The sequence below is a fragment of the Lactuca saligna genome, chromosome 5 (genome assembly GCF_052625555.1).
Source record: "Lactuca saligna cultivar CGN05327 chromosome 5, ASM5262555v1, whole genome shotgun sequence".
In the NCBI taxonomy this organism is placed as follows: domain Eukaryota; kingdom Viridiplantae; phylum Streptophyta; class Magnoliopsida; order Asterales; family Asteraceae; genus Lactuca; species Lactuca saligna.
In genome coordinates this window covers 302,271,972-302,289,810 of record NC_136421.1, presented here as the reverse complement: position 1 = coordinate 302,289,810, position 17,839 = coordinate 302,271,972, and the positions used below count along the sequence as shown (strand labels likewise).

General features: G+C 29.0%; 1 protein-coding gene and 1 long non-coding RNA gene across 2 annotated transcripts; one reads left to right on the top strand and one right to left on the bottom strand.

Annotated features, from left to right (window-relative positions):
- Positions 1-5,932: 5,932 nt before the first annotated feature.
- LOC145045000 (uncharacterized) lies at positions 5,933-12,343 on the bottom strand. The gene is made up of 3 exons (XR_013681755.1): positions 12,100-12,343; positions 11,923-12,008; positions 5,933-6,091 (listed from the first exon to the last, which is right to left on the bottom strand). It is a non-coding gene; the product is annotated as an uncharacterized LOC145045000 (long non-coding RNA).
- Positions 12,344-16,038: 3,695 nt separating this feature from the next.
- LOC145046969 (uncharacterized) lies at positions 16,039-17,245 on the top strand. Its single transcript, XM_078995225.1, has 2 exons — positions 16,039-16,765; positions 16,896-17,245. The coding sequence occupies exons 1-2, from the start codon at positions 16,039-16,041 to the stop codon at positions 17,243-17,245; spliced, it is 1,077 nt and encodes a 358-aa protein (XP_078851351.1).
- The last annotated feature ends 594 nt before the right edge of the window (positions 17,246-17,839 follow it).

Below are 17,839 nucleotides of genomic sequence, written 5' to 3'. Positions count from 1 at the left end.
GTTGGCAACATACATGTACTTAAAAGGTTAAATATTTAATGGGTCAAGATATACTACATTGATTTATATTATAACTTTATATAAGTTGGTTAATATGTCATTATTTGAAATCATAGTTATTGTGGTGGTATAGGGGGTTTTAAAAATAATGTATAATTTATAGTATTATATATTTATATAGAGTTTATATATTTAAATATTAATACTATATATAACTAATATCATAAGAAGTCATGAAAACATAACATACACTATATCTAATATTCTAATATAGTAATATGGAAACTAGAAAGTGTCAAATTGTCAAATATAGTTTAATCCCATTGCACGACGAGTCAACATCATCCAAGACATTCACTTCTTCATCAAGATCACCCCTCGCATCTTTAATATCATCATCCTCATGTCTATAACGTCTTATTTTCTCCTGGTATTTGGTCGAGCTTCTACATTCTCTCTCATTGCTTCTTGCACATGTGACTAAAGAAGGCCATCACCACCATCCACAAAGTCTTGAAGCTCAACCTCCACTGGTATTGTCTAGTTATCATTCTCCTCAACATCTATTAATAAAATAGGATCCAAAGTTTTGTTTTATAAAAACCTTCATTTATCGGCTGTCAAAAAATAATGCTACATCCAAATTTCTTCCATTGTGGTCGAAACGAATCTACAGAGTTGTTGGTATCTTCTAACACGTCCTTCAACAATGTCACCCTAAGTTATGATAACTTTAAGCAGGCCTACATAGCATTTGTATAATTAACAAAATTAGTAAATACTAAATAGAAATGTGCTAAGAACTTAACACTAATCAAATCAGAAAGGTAATAAGTTTATTACCCCTCCCATAGTCTCCAATGGAATCAATCATATCTTGGAAACCCTCATTACGTACATTGAAAGGTAATCCTACTGCATAAGCCCAAACCGCAAGCTTTTTCCAAGCTACCTTCCTCAATTTCTCTTTAATCAAATTATTTTTATCCGAGGGTTTGCTTTTGTTTTGCATGGCCTAGTTATAAAAAGTATCAAGAGGACCTTGTACATTACCATCACTTACAAACTTTCCTTTTTAAGTTGTGTGGTATCTTTTTCCTCGTCCTCATTTCCATAAAGGTCTATACAACTTCCATAAAGAGAGTATTTACGTTGTTCTTTTCATTTCCTTTTTTTCTTCCCGTTTTCTTTAATTGATTCAAGCACTTTCTTGGTGATCTCCGTAGTCACCTTAGTGCACGCAACTATATTTTCTCCTATACGAGTGAGGTGTTCTTTCAACCTTGTAACCCCTTCTCTTATCACACAAGGTGCACAAAATATTTGCTTTTTTTTTATTGGATCTTTTTTTAACTGCCCATTCCCAGGCCATATTTGTGTTTAAGTTAGTGCTAGTTGTACCAACATCCGATATCATATTAGTAGGAGTGGTGTTGGTCGGATTCGTAGAAGCATGTGAAGAAATCCCTTCCATATTTGCCAATTTACAATTGGTTAAACATGTTTCAGATTACATAATATTACGATACACAAACATAAATGGACATAAATTAATATCATAACTTCATAAATTAACTAATCAAGATCATAACTCATATGTTCACAGATTCAGAATTTCACAATGAGTCATATCTCATTGCATAATCACAGTGTACAAGTCACAAACTTGGTTGTATGTGGACTACTTTTGATAAAAGTTTATTAAATATGAAATCTTAAATTCTAGTGTAAACACATAAATTTACAAACAAAACTTAACTGAAGAACATGACTTTAGTTAACACATAAAATTAGCAATAACTTACAACTGAGTGACTGACATATAAAATGGTTATTCTGATAAAATATAGAAAGTAATCAAAGGATTAAATGGAACATCACGTACCTAGTAGTAGATTGTGTGGAAGTCACTTGAAGAAGCGAAGTCTGAATTCAAGTTGTAACATGTGCATGTCGTTAAACTATTGTTCACTACTTACTCCCCATTCGCAAACCTCAGTCGATTCAGAAAGATCGACCATGAGGGATGAACATCGCATTGATCGCAACTCACGTGTTCCTGGTTTTCATATAATAACATATTTAATATAGAAGTAACCCATTATGAATGAAACTGGAAAATCATATATAATAGTGGTATAACGTTGATGGATTCGTGGTAAATAACGGTCAACACTAGTTGACGTCACATTATTTATTTTACCATTCTTATTCTTCGATCCAGTTTACATGAGTGCTAGTCTTACTTATATATAATATCAACACCACTTAATAAATCAATAAACTTATATTGTATTTTTTTTTTCGTGTTGAATAGGATTTCTTTCTTGAGTGAAAGCTTTTCTTAGGGTTTACTTCTCAACGACCATATTCAAACATAACACTAAAATCCTAATTTGGTAATACAAGAGGAACTATCACTTTGATAATAATCCTAATTTTTCCAAACATAACACTAAAATCGGTTTTTTTATCTGGCCATTGTATATATCTCTAGTCAAATATAAAAAAACATCAAAAACCATCGTCTTCGCCGATTAAATAACGATAGTTATGTCACATGAAACAATCAAACGCTACAAAAATCGTACCAATTGTTACCATCATTTGTCTCACATAAACACACAAAATACTCCATTTGTTGACCATAAAATTTAACATGAGGCGTGATAGAGTTCAACAAAAGTGGTTGATTATTAGTTAAATATTCATTTAATAAGAATCAAATATAAGATTTGCATGAACCATATTCAAATTTTCTTATACCATTGCATTGTGAACCCCTACTTGCTCATTTTAACTAGTTAACATGTTATTATGTCACAACTGAAAACCTGATGGGTCATCTTTGCCAATTTGCTTATCTGTTGAAGAGGTGAAGAAATCCTTTCATACACACACAACACCATTACATTACGTATGTGTGAAAGCAAAGCCTTTTTTCGCGAAATCAATCCAAGAGATCATCTGGAACAAGTAAAGAGCAGTCGTCAGCTGGCGCTGATCCCTATCTCTTTCACTCTCCGATTCTTTCCACTTGGCAAGAACATTACAAACCCTACTCCCAATATAAGAAACCCCCATCGATCACATGAAGAGAGAGAGGAGCAGCATTGTTGATTCAACCATCCAAGGATGTCTCAAGCTGATGTATCATACAGGTATTCAAATCGATTTCAAATCTCGTAAATTGGTTCGTGTTTTAATCAGTCATACATTCTTTCTCTTGATTGTTGTGGTTTGGTTGCCGATCTTCGTTTTGGAAAGAATTTACGTGAACATCGGTGCGTCTGTCTGTGTTGATTTCGGATCCATTTGATTGTTTGATACTATAATGGCTCAACAAGTCTCGTTTAGGTTTAGATCGTGTAAATCTGGATGGGGTTCTTGCTTCCTCTTTAAATTTACTGTGATTTTGGTGTTTGCCCATAAAATTACAGTCATCTGATCATCTCCATGGCTTGCAAACTAGATCAAACTGTTTATATACGTATATAACCATTTCTTGCTTGAATTTTAACAAAATGGTTCAGGATGCTTTTTTGTTGCAAATTTTGTTCAAAGTCGAATTGTCTTGAATAAAAATAATTTACAATCGTATGATATATTAAAGGTATATAGATCCATGAGTGTAACACAAGGAAACACTAAAGGTTTTCTTAGCTACATAAGTCGATGGTGAAGGTAAATTGCTTTGCTATATAAAAGACACAATCTTGTACGAATAAGGTAAATTCAAAGACCATTATTCGAGTAATAATCGTCGTCCAGCTTAGTTCTTGGTTATTTTTTCATCAAAGTATAAAGTGTTGTATATATGGATGTAAGTAATTACTATTTAATTTGTTTCCTTCTTTCTAACAGTTGTTGGTGTGGATACCAATTGAACTTATCATCTGCGAATCGGATAATCGGAACAACCTCCAAATACCGTGAATCCATGAAGAAAGGTGTGATCTCCTTTCAATCCATTGATCTAAGTCGCTTCACTCAAGTTGATGAGGTGTCTTGCTTACCATTTTATTTGGGTCGTAACGATTCAAAAACCAAGCTTATGTGTCGCCAGTGTGGTGTTCATATCGGATATGGGTATCGAGATGGAAATGCTCAATGCGTTTTTGATTCACGGGTTGGATCCGACCCATCTTACAAGAAGGTGGTGATGAAGATTCGAGCTTTACAACCTTCACATATCGATGGCTAAGTAAAAATGGGAGTAATGGTCACTTTCTTATAAATATAAATACTTTCGGTTTCAAACATATTACTTATGTTGTTAGTGAGTCTATGAGTATATGTCAGTATGCAACTTTTTATCGGTTTCGGTTTGTTTGCTATTATGAGTTTAAAACTTTAATATTTTGAATTTGCATGTTAATATTTTAGTGTGGATCCTTCTTTGTTATGAATTTTCTGTTATTGATAAGTCTATAAATGGTTTTAGAACATTAAGGCCATTGCGATTGTCACGATATATGGCTTGAACTTAAACCACTATGATTGTTGTCTCGTGTTAAAGATACAAGAAAAAAAAAATTCTAGTTGATTTTAATTCGGTTCCAGTTTTTAAAATTGTGGAACTGTCTTAGGCGGTTCCGCCGTGTGTGTGTGTGTATATATATATATATTAGGGGTGGAATTGGTACGGTACCGATTCTTTTTTCTCTAAACCGTGTACCGTACCAATTATAGTTGGTATACAAAATTTTCTACCAGAACCTTACCAAGTATACTTGGTACCAATATGTTTGGCTACCAACAATTTTGATTGGTACAAATTGGTAATGATATATATCAACTTTTAATCTTTTATTGTAAGATTTAACAAAGATATCAGGTAATTTTGACATTTAGTAAATAAATTAGTTTAATAAAAAAATTAGTTCATAGATCTTTTAGTTTACAAAAGAATTCTATTGAAATAAAGCTAAAGTAACATTTTAATTTTGTGTTTTAAAGTGGTAATAACCAATATTCTTAAAATTGCAAAAACTAAACACACTTGTTAATTGGAATATACGTAAGACTTCGTGTGTGTGTCTATATATATATATATAATGAATTGATTGGTACGGTATTACTATGGTATTCAAATTTTTGACCATTACCGTACCAAGTTTGCTTAATTGGTACGGTATTACCGACCAAGGATGTTGGCTACCAAACATATTGGCTACCAACTTTCTTGGTTCGGTTGGTAACATGCTGGTTGGTTTTCCATAATGCATTTTTGTCAGCCCTTATATATATATATATATATATATATATATATATATATATATATATATATATATATATATGAGAAAAGTGAATATGTGGCTGTCATGTATGTAAGATTAGGTGTAAAATCATCAAAATTAACTTCATTTTGATTAAAAAGAACATTTTTTTTCATTGTTAGCTTCTTCCTGTTGTTTTTGAGCTCATATTATTTCTTATTTCATAATTTTTCTCCAACATCTATGTATTTCGAATGTGTTGTTTATATTAGACCTCTATTAGGCTTCATAATTTTTTTTTGACACCTATCATATATATACTTGCATAGTTCTTTTTGATATGTTATGGGAAGAAGTTTATTGGGTTTTTCATGAACAATTTCAATCTTTCACTATATTTTTCTATATTAAATCTTATTATGAAGATTTATAGGTAGTTGATTATGTATTTTTATATATGGTTTGTGGTGCAAAATTAAATATTTAAAACTCCATAAAAATATATACAAAGTCTATCATCTAGTCTAATAGATAATTCAAAAAAGATGGTAGAGAAATTTGATTACATTTTGTTAAAACTATGTAGTTTTTGATGGTTCTATACCTAATATTAGGTACATAACAACCATATATATATATATATATATATATATATATATATATATATATATATATATATATATATATATATATATATATATATATATCTTCTTTATAAAAGAGTCCTTTACACTCCACGTGTCCTTTTTTGCAACACCAACTAGCCACGTGTCATCTATAGGGAACCCTTCTGATTCATTTTCCCGCCCAATTGTGCACCTCATAAACGAATACAGCAACTCCTAAAAATCAGGAGACAATTTTTTAAAATCCTGCAAATAAACATTCATATCAATCCTATTTTTATGGCAATCGGTTATTTGTTTTACAATAAATACAGTGAAATTAAAATCTTCAAAATCGAGCATATCATCTCTTGTAAATCAGGAATCAAATTAACACAAATCGTTGACTTCTACTGCATCATTTGATCATCATTTCCTAAATAACTTGATTTTAGTTTTGGTTAATTATCGCATTTATCTCATATCCGATATTACCTGCATCAAAACTATGCAATCAAATTAATTTTAAAACTTATCTCTTCAAATATAAAAATTCAAAAATATATAGATTTCATTTGACTGAATCATTTCAAATAAAGATTTGGTTTTTTGAATTTTTATTTACTATATCCCTTAAAAGTTGCATTATTTTTATATTTATTGATCTTATACCATACATACCTCATTTTTTGTTAATTTCATCGTGTTATAAAAACCGAACCCCCAAAACAAAATTTCCATCTTCCTTTGACGTTTTATTCTTTTCAGTCTGCACCTGTTTTGTGTTCAATCAATCAATCAGGTATGTTTGAGTGTTACTGTGATCTGAATGCTTAATGTCACTTTGTTTTTGTTACTGGTGTTCTGTGTTCAATCCATCAGGTATGTTTCTTTTTATTTGATTAAAATGCAATCAAAAGTTAATTTTATTTCATTTTATATTCGTGTATAATACACACAGTAGCTATCTTTAATTGTTACTGTGATTTTAATGCTTTATGTTATTTTTTATTTTATTTTTTTTCGTATTTTACAGTTTTATAATCATATTCCTATAAGACCTGTTTACTTTTAATCCATTTATAGCATCTTACTTTCTACTGCAACAGTTATATAACACAAAAAGGGAATTTAAATTTAATTGTAAATTTTTTTATTCACTTTATTTTTTCTTTGCAGACCGATGGCACAGCAAAATATTCCTTTATTTTTTCATATTTTACTTTTTTTAATCAAAGGACAAAAAATGCACGCTATACAGCAGCTATGTTTTAGTTATTCTTTGATTTGAATGCATTATGTGATTTATTTTTACATCTATAACATCATACTTTCTGTATGAACGATTATATAACATAAATTTGTATTATTTCAATTTAATACTCAAAGCTAAAAAAATATTTTAATTTTATTTTAATACTTTATGTGATTTGAATGCTTTATGTTATTTATTTTTACATTTTATCAATCAAATGTGAAAAATGGTTTTGATTCTTTCTGTTGTCTTATTAACTGTGATTTGGTTTATTTATTTATTTATTTTTTCGTATTTTACAGTTTTATAATCATATGCCTATAAGACCTATTTACTTTTAATCCATTTATAGCATCTTACTTTCTGCTGCAACAGTTACATAACACAAAAAGGGGATTTAAATTTAATTGTAAATTTTTTTATTCACTTTGTTTTTTCTTTGCAGACCGATGGCACATCCAAATGTTACTTTGATTGCAGATTTGGATGTACTTAAAGATGATTCGACTATCAAAGTCAAAGTGATAAACCTATGGAACCTTTTTTCATTCTATAACAATGACGAACTTTTCTCCATTGAATTAATCTTAATAGATGAGCAGGTATCTTACAATTTAACATGATATATTCATTTCACATGCAAAATTTAATATGATTAAATTATAAATTTATATTTTCTACTTCTTTTAGGGTACTAAGATCCAAGCAAATGTAACAAGAAAAAACATCTATCGTTTCAAAAACATTCTAAAAGATGGATTAACATTTTACATAAAATGTCCAAGCTTTGCATCTCAAAGGATGGGTGGTTTTACTTTAACTCGGCAAGATCATAAGCTTAGTTTTGTCCATGAAACTGTTGTTACGGAGTGTCATGATTTTTCTGGACCTACATTTGGTTTTGAGTTTGTTGATTACCAATCTATTATCTCATTGGTCCATCCTGAAAACATCGCTATCGGTTAGTTGCATTTTATTTTTATTTTTTTATTATGGTCAATTTTATTGTTTGAATATAAATATAATATCATATTTTTATTTTCATAATAATATTTAATTTATCTTTTTTTGTTGTTGATAGATGTTATTGGATTAGTGGTTGCGTTTGGTGAGATGGTGCGAGACAATGATGATAAGAAAAAACACAGACTAAACATCCAAATCCAAGATGCAAAGTTTGTTATTTTATTTTTTAAATTTTGTATATTTTAAGTACATATCATTATCGTTTCATCTAATTTTACACTTTTATTTGGCAGCGGTTTGCAATTAAGTGTCAATTTGTGGGGTGATTTTGCTTACAAGATGCAACACTTTCTTGATAACAATCCGCACAATCTTCGTATCATTGTTATCCTTCAATTTGCAAAACTTAGTATTTGGAGAGGTATATTGTATTATTTTGTTATTAAATATTATTTTTTAATCATTATCCTAACATTTAATAAATACTTTATTTTAGATCGTCCAACAGTTAACACCTACTTTTCCGTGTAAAAGCTGTTCATTAACACAGACATTGATGAAATCAATGTTTTTAAGAAAAGGTAATTGATCTTTTATCATTCTAATTTCTACAATTAACTTTTATGTGATTTAATATTAGTTTAACTTTTTTGTTTAAAAACAGTTTGGATGGAGATGATCGCCCTGATTCATCCACAAATACATTGACATGTATAAAGTCTAATAAAGTTTCCGAACATGATGATTTCATGGTTAACTTTCAGTTGAAGACAATTTCTGAGATTTCTGAACCCTTGGAGGTGTGTTTTTATATATTTTATACTAAATATATTCCTACTTTTTTATTTATTTATAGTACATTATCAAAATAATTTTAATGTGCAGAAAAATACATTCATTATCGTGGGTACTATAAAGGGAATTTTACAAAATGAAAATTGGCATTATCTAGCATGTACAAGTTGCAACTACAAAGCATTTCGTCCTCCTGGTGCAAACGATCAACCTAATGCTGATGGGGTTTTTATTGGTTATGAATGTCATAATAAGGACTGCACAAAAACTGAAACTACAGTTATTCCCAGGTTATTAATTTCCTACTTAATCAGTATAAGTTATAATATATTTCATATATATTTCATATTATTTTATATTATCATTTTTTTTTAGATTTATGATCCCGCTACGTGTACAAGATAATACTGGTACTGTTACCCTAACCATGTTTGAAAGGGATGGAAAGTATCTTTTGAAGAAATCAGCCAAGGACCTGTTTAATAAAACATTACAGGTGATGCACCTTAATTAAATTAAAATTAATTAATACACTCACTTAATCTTATTACTTTAATCTCACTTTTATTTCTTATCTTTTTTTTCTAGCTTGGTTTTAGTACTACTTTCTATCCCGGATAGATAAATGCACTTAAAGGTTTGAAATTGGCGTTTAAAATAACAATCAAACACTTCAACGTTTCAAAAAGGAACAACCAATATAGTATATGTAGAGTCAGCGATGATGAAAAGTTGATTGAAGAACTTGAAAATAAGTTTACTGTTTCACAGGTCATTTTATTATTATTATTATTATTATTATTATTATTATTATTATTATTATTATTATTATTACTAATTCTATGTGTACATCAACTCTCCTGTTTACTAAATCATATGGTTTATGGTATTAATGTTTACAATTTTATATAATATGCTGATTTATGTTCATATAATATATATTTATTATTCAGATTGGTACTTCACAGTCCTTTGATATTGCCGAAGCAGATTTTGAATCACAGGAGAATCGGATTTTGAAGGTTATATAGAAATTATATTTGAATCGAATTATGTTATAACTATATTACTTCACTTCGTAAATTTTTTATTGAGTACATCTGTTTTTTTAGGATGCAATTTCTAGGACAGACGACAACATAACACCTGAAACTGTTGATAAAAACTCAACAACAAGTCCCATGAAGAGTTTAAATACACCAACAATTTTGAAGAGAAATTTGGAAGAAGTCTTTGATTTGGAGATGAATGAAAAGTTATCATCAACGAAAACTCCAAAAATTTCATTGGAAGGAGGCAATAACTAGATTGTGAAGGTTAAGTTGGAAAAAAGTGGCTGAGTTTTTATTTTAATGAGAAGTTTCATAAGGTAGTGATGATTTTAAAACAGTGATTTTGCATTTTATTTATCATTCGGTACTTTGACATTGTGGTTTTTAAGTTTATTTTTTTGTTGGGGATGATTGTTTTTTTGATGGTATGTTTTTCCGACATTCATAATACATTATGACTATGAATTTATGGTTTATAATTTTCCTTTGACATTCTTTTGAATATTTGTCATTAGATTATCTTATCTGAATATGGTATTAATATAAAGTTTCTTTAGTATTTTGCATTCTGTGAGTTTCTCGGTGTGTGTGTTTGTCTGTGTGTGTAAAGGTAACAAAACTATTCCCAGTTATAGCAATATACTTTCATACTATCATGTTATAGTTGTAAGATTTTTAATTTAAAAACGTCCATTTATTAGATTTAGCCATTTTGATTTATATATGGAGACCATTTGTGTTTTAAAAAAACACAACCAGACTGCACGTTAAAAGTGCAATACGTAATTGGTCCAACTTCATCATTATACTTAAAAAGTAAGAAAAGTGTTCATAATTATAACAATGCAATTTCAAAATAGAAAGCTGTAATTAGGAAGTTTCTGTCCTTAATTGCTTTGTAATAATATTAAAGATTATATGTACATTCTAAGAGTATTATGTTTTTGGTTTTTAGTTTTGCATATATTTGCAATTTCGGTCATAAAATTGTATATTTTATAATTTTCCTTTGTATTTTCATGCTTTTTAATGGTTTTGGTCCACATATGCCAGATGGTATGGCTGTGGGTGTGTTTAGAAATGATATGTTATATATAAATATATGTTTTACCAACCAAGATAATATGACTTTTTATATAATTTGAACCACTTTATATATAGGATAACTAGGTTATAACCCGTGGAAACCATGATCAATATGATTAAAAATTTATATAGACAAAAACAATTAATAATTGTAAATAAATCATCAGATTCTCGATTGTAAATAATCATAAGGTAATTTTTCCAAAATAACAACATACTTTGATATTGTGTACAAAAGATTATAAAAATGTAATTTTGTATGGAAGTAGGATGCTAAAACCAAACATTTAAAAAAAATCGATGAAAGTTTATTTTTCACAATAGCAACAACATAATTAGATATTGTGTAGAAAATATGACACAAAATGTAACTGTTCTATAAAAGTGGTATGCTAAAAACCGAACAATTACTTTCATAAACAAATCTATGAAAATTCATTTTTCAATATATCAATCTCTATTTAATACTTTGACTTTGATCGTGATATCAGAATTGATAGGTCAATATCTTTTCTGAAAGTAATATTTGAAGCATCCATACTTCTGATCAACAAAATAAAACATATCTCTATTGAGTCAACTAGAATGCATTTCAATAAACAGATAAGAACAAATGCTAAGGTTTTTTTATTCATTTTGAAACATAAATAACAACAAATACACATACTTTTGTTATTTTATATTAAAAAGCATCTTTTTCTTTGAAATTCTACAAAAAACAGGAATGACAACTATAAAAAGGGTATAATGGGAAATTTGTGAAAACTGAAAACAACAAAACCATTTCTAAAAATCAGGGATTATATGTGATGCAAATTACCCACTAAAATTTTATAATCCCTGAATAATCATTAAGGAGATTTTCTCTAAAATTTAGCAATTTCAAAATTCAAATGTTTAAACAAAGACTCAAATTTCAAAAATCGAACCAAAACCATTTGTACCTTTTTGTGTTACCGCTATTAACGAATGTGAAGGGTATTCTTTTGAACGGCTTGAGTTTTCGCTTACATCTTCGTATTCAACATTTCTGGATCAAAGTGAAACAGGTAAAATTACTTCGACATAATGTATTTTCTGTTAACAAAACTAACATTAATCATCAATTGATCACCTGTTACCTGTTTTCTTGCTTTCTTCAAACCCCAAAGTTGCGTTCAATAAATCTCCGACTTCGACATCAGGTATTACTCCATGTAACCTTTTCTTCACTTCGCATTTCTAATCGGTGGTGTATTGGTATCTTCCTTCATCTTTATCGCCATAATAAACATTTACACCCTTTAAGAAATCGAATGGTGGCTGTGGAAATCTGTATGCAATTGAAATTCTAGGTCTAGGTTTATAACTCGTTTCATTGTTCGTGTTACAGACAAAAGGGGAAAGGAAAGGTTTGGGGAATAGTGATAACTTTTAGGTGGGTTATAATGTTTTATTATAATTTAAAATTTATGAATAATCATTAAAATGAAATTTTTTTGATTTCTCATGTATTTGATTTACTTTATGCACAAAACGTGTTTAAAATGTCAACCGTAATATCTTAAACATTTTAAAACATTACTTATAGTGGTATTTCCATTGTATTATCAATAAATAAATTAAAATGATTTAAAAAAAAATGACTTAAGTTATATATAAAACATCTTATCTTAAATATATAATATATATTCCACTAACTCATTACACATTCTAATTTATAACTATAATTTGTTTGTTATTTTATTATTATTCAATTTCTTAATAGTTATTTTTAAATTATTCATTTCCTATTTTAATTTACTATTTTGTTTTTAATATATATCAAACAAGAGCATGGATGCCATATACGCTAGAGAAAGAAGAAAAAAAAGAAAGTTATACTTGGATAATAAAAAATCCAAGAAAAACTGTACCACGGAATCGTCTCAACGTATACCTTTTACACATGCTATTCATTTTAGCGCATACGGTAATTTTCTTACTTTCTTTTTCATATGTAATATGTTTTATTTATTTATTTTTAATCTGTTCTTCATAATTATTTTTAAAATAAATAAAATTTTATAAAATTTAATATATTGAACATTATATAACCAAACGTCTTTAAATTATTTTCTATTATTTTACAGGTTCGATTAAAACTCCAGACTCTATTAATGCAAAAGAGAGAAGAAAAATTAGGAAGTTATATTTGGATAATAAAAAATCCAAACAAACTTTTAATACATCTAAGCATCAAAAAACATCTATTTCACATGTTTCTCACATGTCAAATAACGGTATTGTTGTTCATTCATTTTACAATTATTTCTTAACTATATATGATATATCAAATTTCAATATTATTAATATTAAATTTATAAAATTTAATATTATATGTTTTATTACTAACTATTTTTATTATAATTATATAACAGATGTCTACAATCGTCGTTGTTATTTACCCTCTATGAGTTGCTATACAAACGTTACATCAAATAAGGAAAATATAAACTCAGTCAAATCATTTGTATATCAACATACAACTATCCGTTCTCCTTCTTCCAATATAAATGTTAGAACTCCATTATCTAACATTTCAAATGGTATGCATTTGTTTATAGACAATTTCTAAAATGTATGTTTCACATTTATATAATTTATAAAAATTCCTAACGTTCTAATTTGTATCTTTATTTTGTCAGAAAATTATATTATCAATAATAAAAATCAAACACCGCTATCTATTAACAATGATAATTCGGTGTTTGATATTGGCATGACATCCACCGGTCGTTCAACCATCATTCAAAAATTTTCATCAATCAAGTTACCAAGAGGAAAACATCAATTAAAAAGGAAGGCTACCCATATATCTGCAATACCTATGTTTGACTTAACATTAGATGAAGAAATTAATGATCACCACATTATTGAAGATGTTTTCCGCGGTACTTCGATAGGTGATCATAATTATACAAAATTTTATATTATTTATTTTATATATTTAATTATATTCAAAAAAATTTATTATTTATGATATTCAATAGATTACTTGGATCATGGAGACCAGACTTTTATATGTCATATGTGTCATGCAAAACTATGGAAAGATGAATCGGTTAGAGGGAAACAAAAAAGGAATACATCTTATTCCTTATGTTGTGGTTACGGTAAAGTTGAGCTACCACCATTAAAAGAAGCACCTTCATGTTACAAAAATCTTTACCGTTCCATGGATTCTAAAAGCAAATACTTCATGAAAAACATTCGTCATTTGAATTCAATGTTTTCATTTACATCAATGGGAGGCAAAGTTGATTCATCTATCAACACAGGCAACGCACCATACATATTCAGACTTAGCGGTCAAAATTATCATAGTATGGGAAGTCTTCTACCTACTGGTGGATCAAGACCAAAATTCTGTCAGTTATACATATATGATACGGATAATGAGATTTCAAATAGATCGATAAGTATTGGGTATATTTTTACAATCAACTTTAATAAATCATTTCACATCATTTATATATTTTTACTAACATTAATATTTTTTTTAATAATTTCAGTGGACCAACAACTTCTTCTACATCAAGTTCAAGACCATTTGATCTCCAGATTATAGAATTTTTGAAGGCTATGTTAGATTCAAACAATGCGTTGGTCAAGTCTTATAGGATGGTAAGAGACAGTCTTCATGAAAATCCTGGCGCTAATTTGAAATTAAAACTAATTGGAAAAAGAGAACAAGATGGAAGGACGTATACCTTACCAACTTCTTCTGAGGTAGCCGCTTTAATTGTTGGTGACATTCGTGACTCAATTGATAAAAGAGACATCATTGTTGAAACATCATCAGGATTACTAAAGCGTATCAGTGAATTGCATCCTTCTTATCTTGCTCTTCAATATCCATTACTATTTCCATATGGCGATGATGGTTATAGAGTTGACATCCTTCATAGAGGTATTACATCTTCAAGTAACAGCAAGCGCCCAACATGTACGATGAGAGAATTTTTCGCTTACCGAATTCAAGATAGAGATCAATCGTTCTCACTACTTCTTAATGCACAAAGGTTGTTCCAACAATTTTTAGTTGATGGTTATACCATGATTGAAAGTGAGCGATTATTTTTCATACGTAAGCAACAAAAAATTCTTAGATGTGAGTCTTATGAGAATTTGCGTAATCATCAAGCAAGTGGCAGTAGAGATATTTCGGACATTGGGCAACGTGTGATATTACCTTCTTCATTTACCGGTGGTGCACGTTATATGATGCAAAACTATTTGGATGCCATGTCGCTATGTAAATGGTTTGGATATCCAGATTTTTTCATAACCTTTACATGCAATCCAAAATGGCCAGAAGTTCAAAGGTTTCTTAAGGACGCTCCACTTCATCCCGAAGATAGACCAGATATATTATGTAGGTTATTTAAGATTAAGTTGGATGCATTTATTAAAGATTTAAGAGAAAATGAAATTTTTGGCAAAGTTCAAGCAGGGATTTAAAATTAAACTTTAATTTTAATATATATATATATATATATATATATATATATATATATATATATATATATATATATATCTTCTTTAGTTGCTAACTCGTATCATTTTTGTATATTTTTATATGCAGTGGTTTACACAATTGAATTTCAAAAAAGAGGCCTGCCTCATAGTCATATATGTTTGTTTATGCATTCTGACTACAAGCTTCCTACAGTTGAATATATTGATCCAATCATTTTTGCTGATATTCCAAATATTGATGAAGAACCTGAATTGTATTCACTTGTCAAGGAGTTCATGATTCACGGTCCTTGTGGGGCTCAAAATTTCAATTGCCCATGCATGGTGGACAGAAAGTGTTCTAAAAACTTTCCAAAACAATTGTGTGATCATACTTCAGTTGATTCAGATGGTTTTCCCTTATATAGGAGAAGAAATGATGGAAATTTTGTTGAAAAGATATCAGACACACATTAATGTTGAATGGTGCAATCATTAATGTTGAATGGTGCAATCAGGGATCTTCTATAAAATATTTATTTAAATATATAAACAAGGGTCCTGATAGAGCGACTGTTGCTATGGTGCAAAGCAATAATGATTCTGATAACAACGATGCAGTGGATGAAATCAAAGAATACTATGATTGTAGATATATATCTGCATGTGAAGCATCATGGAGAATTTTTAAATATGATGTTCATTATAGGCATCCTGCGGTGATTAGACTACCTTTTCATTTGCCTGGTCAACAACATGTTGTATATGAGGCAAACGATGATATTGAAGATGTTCTTGACCGGCCTTCAGTTGCTTCTTCAATGTTCATATCTTGGATGAAGTGTAATGAAATCAATAAAGAAGCACGAAAACTTACATATGTTGAATTTCCTACAAAGTTTGTTTGGAAACCTAAAGATCAAATTTGGAAGCCAAGGGAAGTTGGATTTTCTATTGGTAGAATTCACTCCGTTTCACCTAAGCTTGGTGAAGCATATTTTTTGAGAATTCTTTTAAATAAAGTGAAAGGTCCAAAATCCTTCGAAGAAATTCGCACGGTCAATGGTGAAATTTTTTCTTCTTTTAAAGATGCATGCTATAATTTGGGTCTTTTAGATGATGACAAAGAATATATCGAAGCAATTAAGGAAGCAAGTCTTTCCGGATCTGGTTTTTATCTACGTTTCTTATTTGCTACGATGTTATTGTCCAGCAGTTTGTGTAAACCAGAGTTTGTGTGGGAAAACACATGGGAATACCTATCAGACGGAATTCTTTATTCTCAACAAAAGAGATTAAAGTCTCCAGGTATTATATGTTTATTAAATTATTATTAAAACTGTATCATATAAATTTCCAATATGCAATCAATTACATTTTACCTCCCACTTAATATTTTTTTTAATATGTTGTAAGTAATATAGTATTTATCGTACAGGTTTATCACTAAACGAAGATCAAATTAAAAACTTGACTTTGTTTGAGATAGAACAAATTTTATTTCGAAACAATTCCAGTCTAAAGGACTATAGAAGGATGCCTTACCCAGATGCTGATTTGGTTTCATCTTCAAACAATCGTTTGATAGCCGAGGAGCTAGATTATGAGATATCAAATTTGAAGAATGAGTTTGATCATCTCTTTGTTTCATTAACCGGCGAGCAACGCAACATTTTTCTAGATATAATGGCTAAGGTTAAAAATAATAAGGGAGGTGTATTTTTTATTTATGGTTATGGTGGAACGGGTAAGACATTTCTCTGGAAGACAATTTCTAGAAATTTATAAAAACTTTGTACAACTATATTATTTATATCAATTTATGTTTTTTCTTTTATTTAAATTTTTGCATTATACAAAATAATTATTTTCTTATATATCTACAAATACAAATTGCTTATTTGATATTCAAACGATTACCATTTCTTAATTTCAACCATTCATTATATCATTATCCAATTACATACAAAACATTGCTAAATAATTAAGTTATAATTTAATTAACATTATTTTGAAATTTCTCACCCGTGGTGTCCACGGTTATAACCTAGTATATATATATATATATATATATATATATATATATATATATATATATATATATATATATATATATATATATATATATATATATATATATCCACATCTAGGGGTGCAAACGAACCAAGCTACTCGCGAGCTACTCGGGATCGGATCGTTAAAAGCTCGACTCGAAATCAATTTTAAACGAGCCCGAGCCGAGCTCGAGCTTAATATTAAGCTCGTTTATTAAACGAGCTCGAGCTCGAGCCTATGTCATTAAGCTCGATTAGGCTCGCGAGCCTAAACGAGCCTTTACATAATATAATCTATTATTATTTATATATATTAAAATAAAAATAT

What these genes read in the sequence shown, in the direction of transcription:
- LOC145046969 (XM_078995225.1), top strand. Translation starts at nt 16,039, where the DNA reads ATGGTGCAAAGCAATAATGATTCTGATAACAACGATGCAGTGGATGAA. An exon ending in AAAGAGATTAAAGTCTCCAG is followed by an intron (nt 16,766 to 16,895) that starts GTATTATATGTT and finishes TTTATCGTACAG; the next exon opens with GTTTATCACTAAACGAAGAT.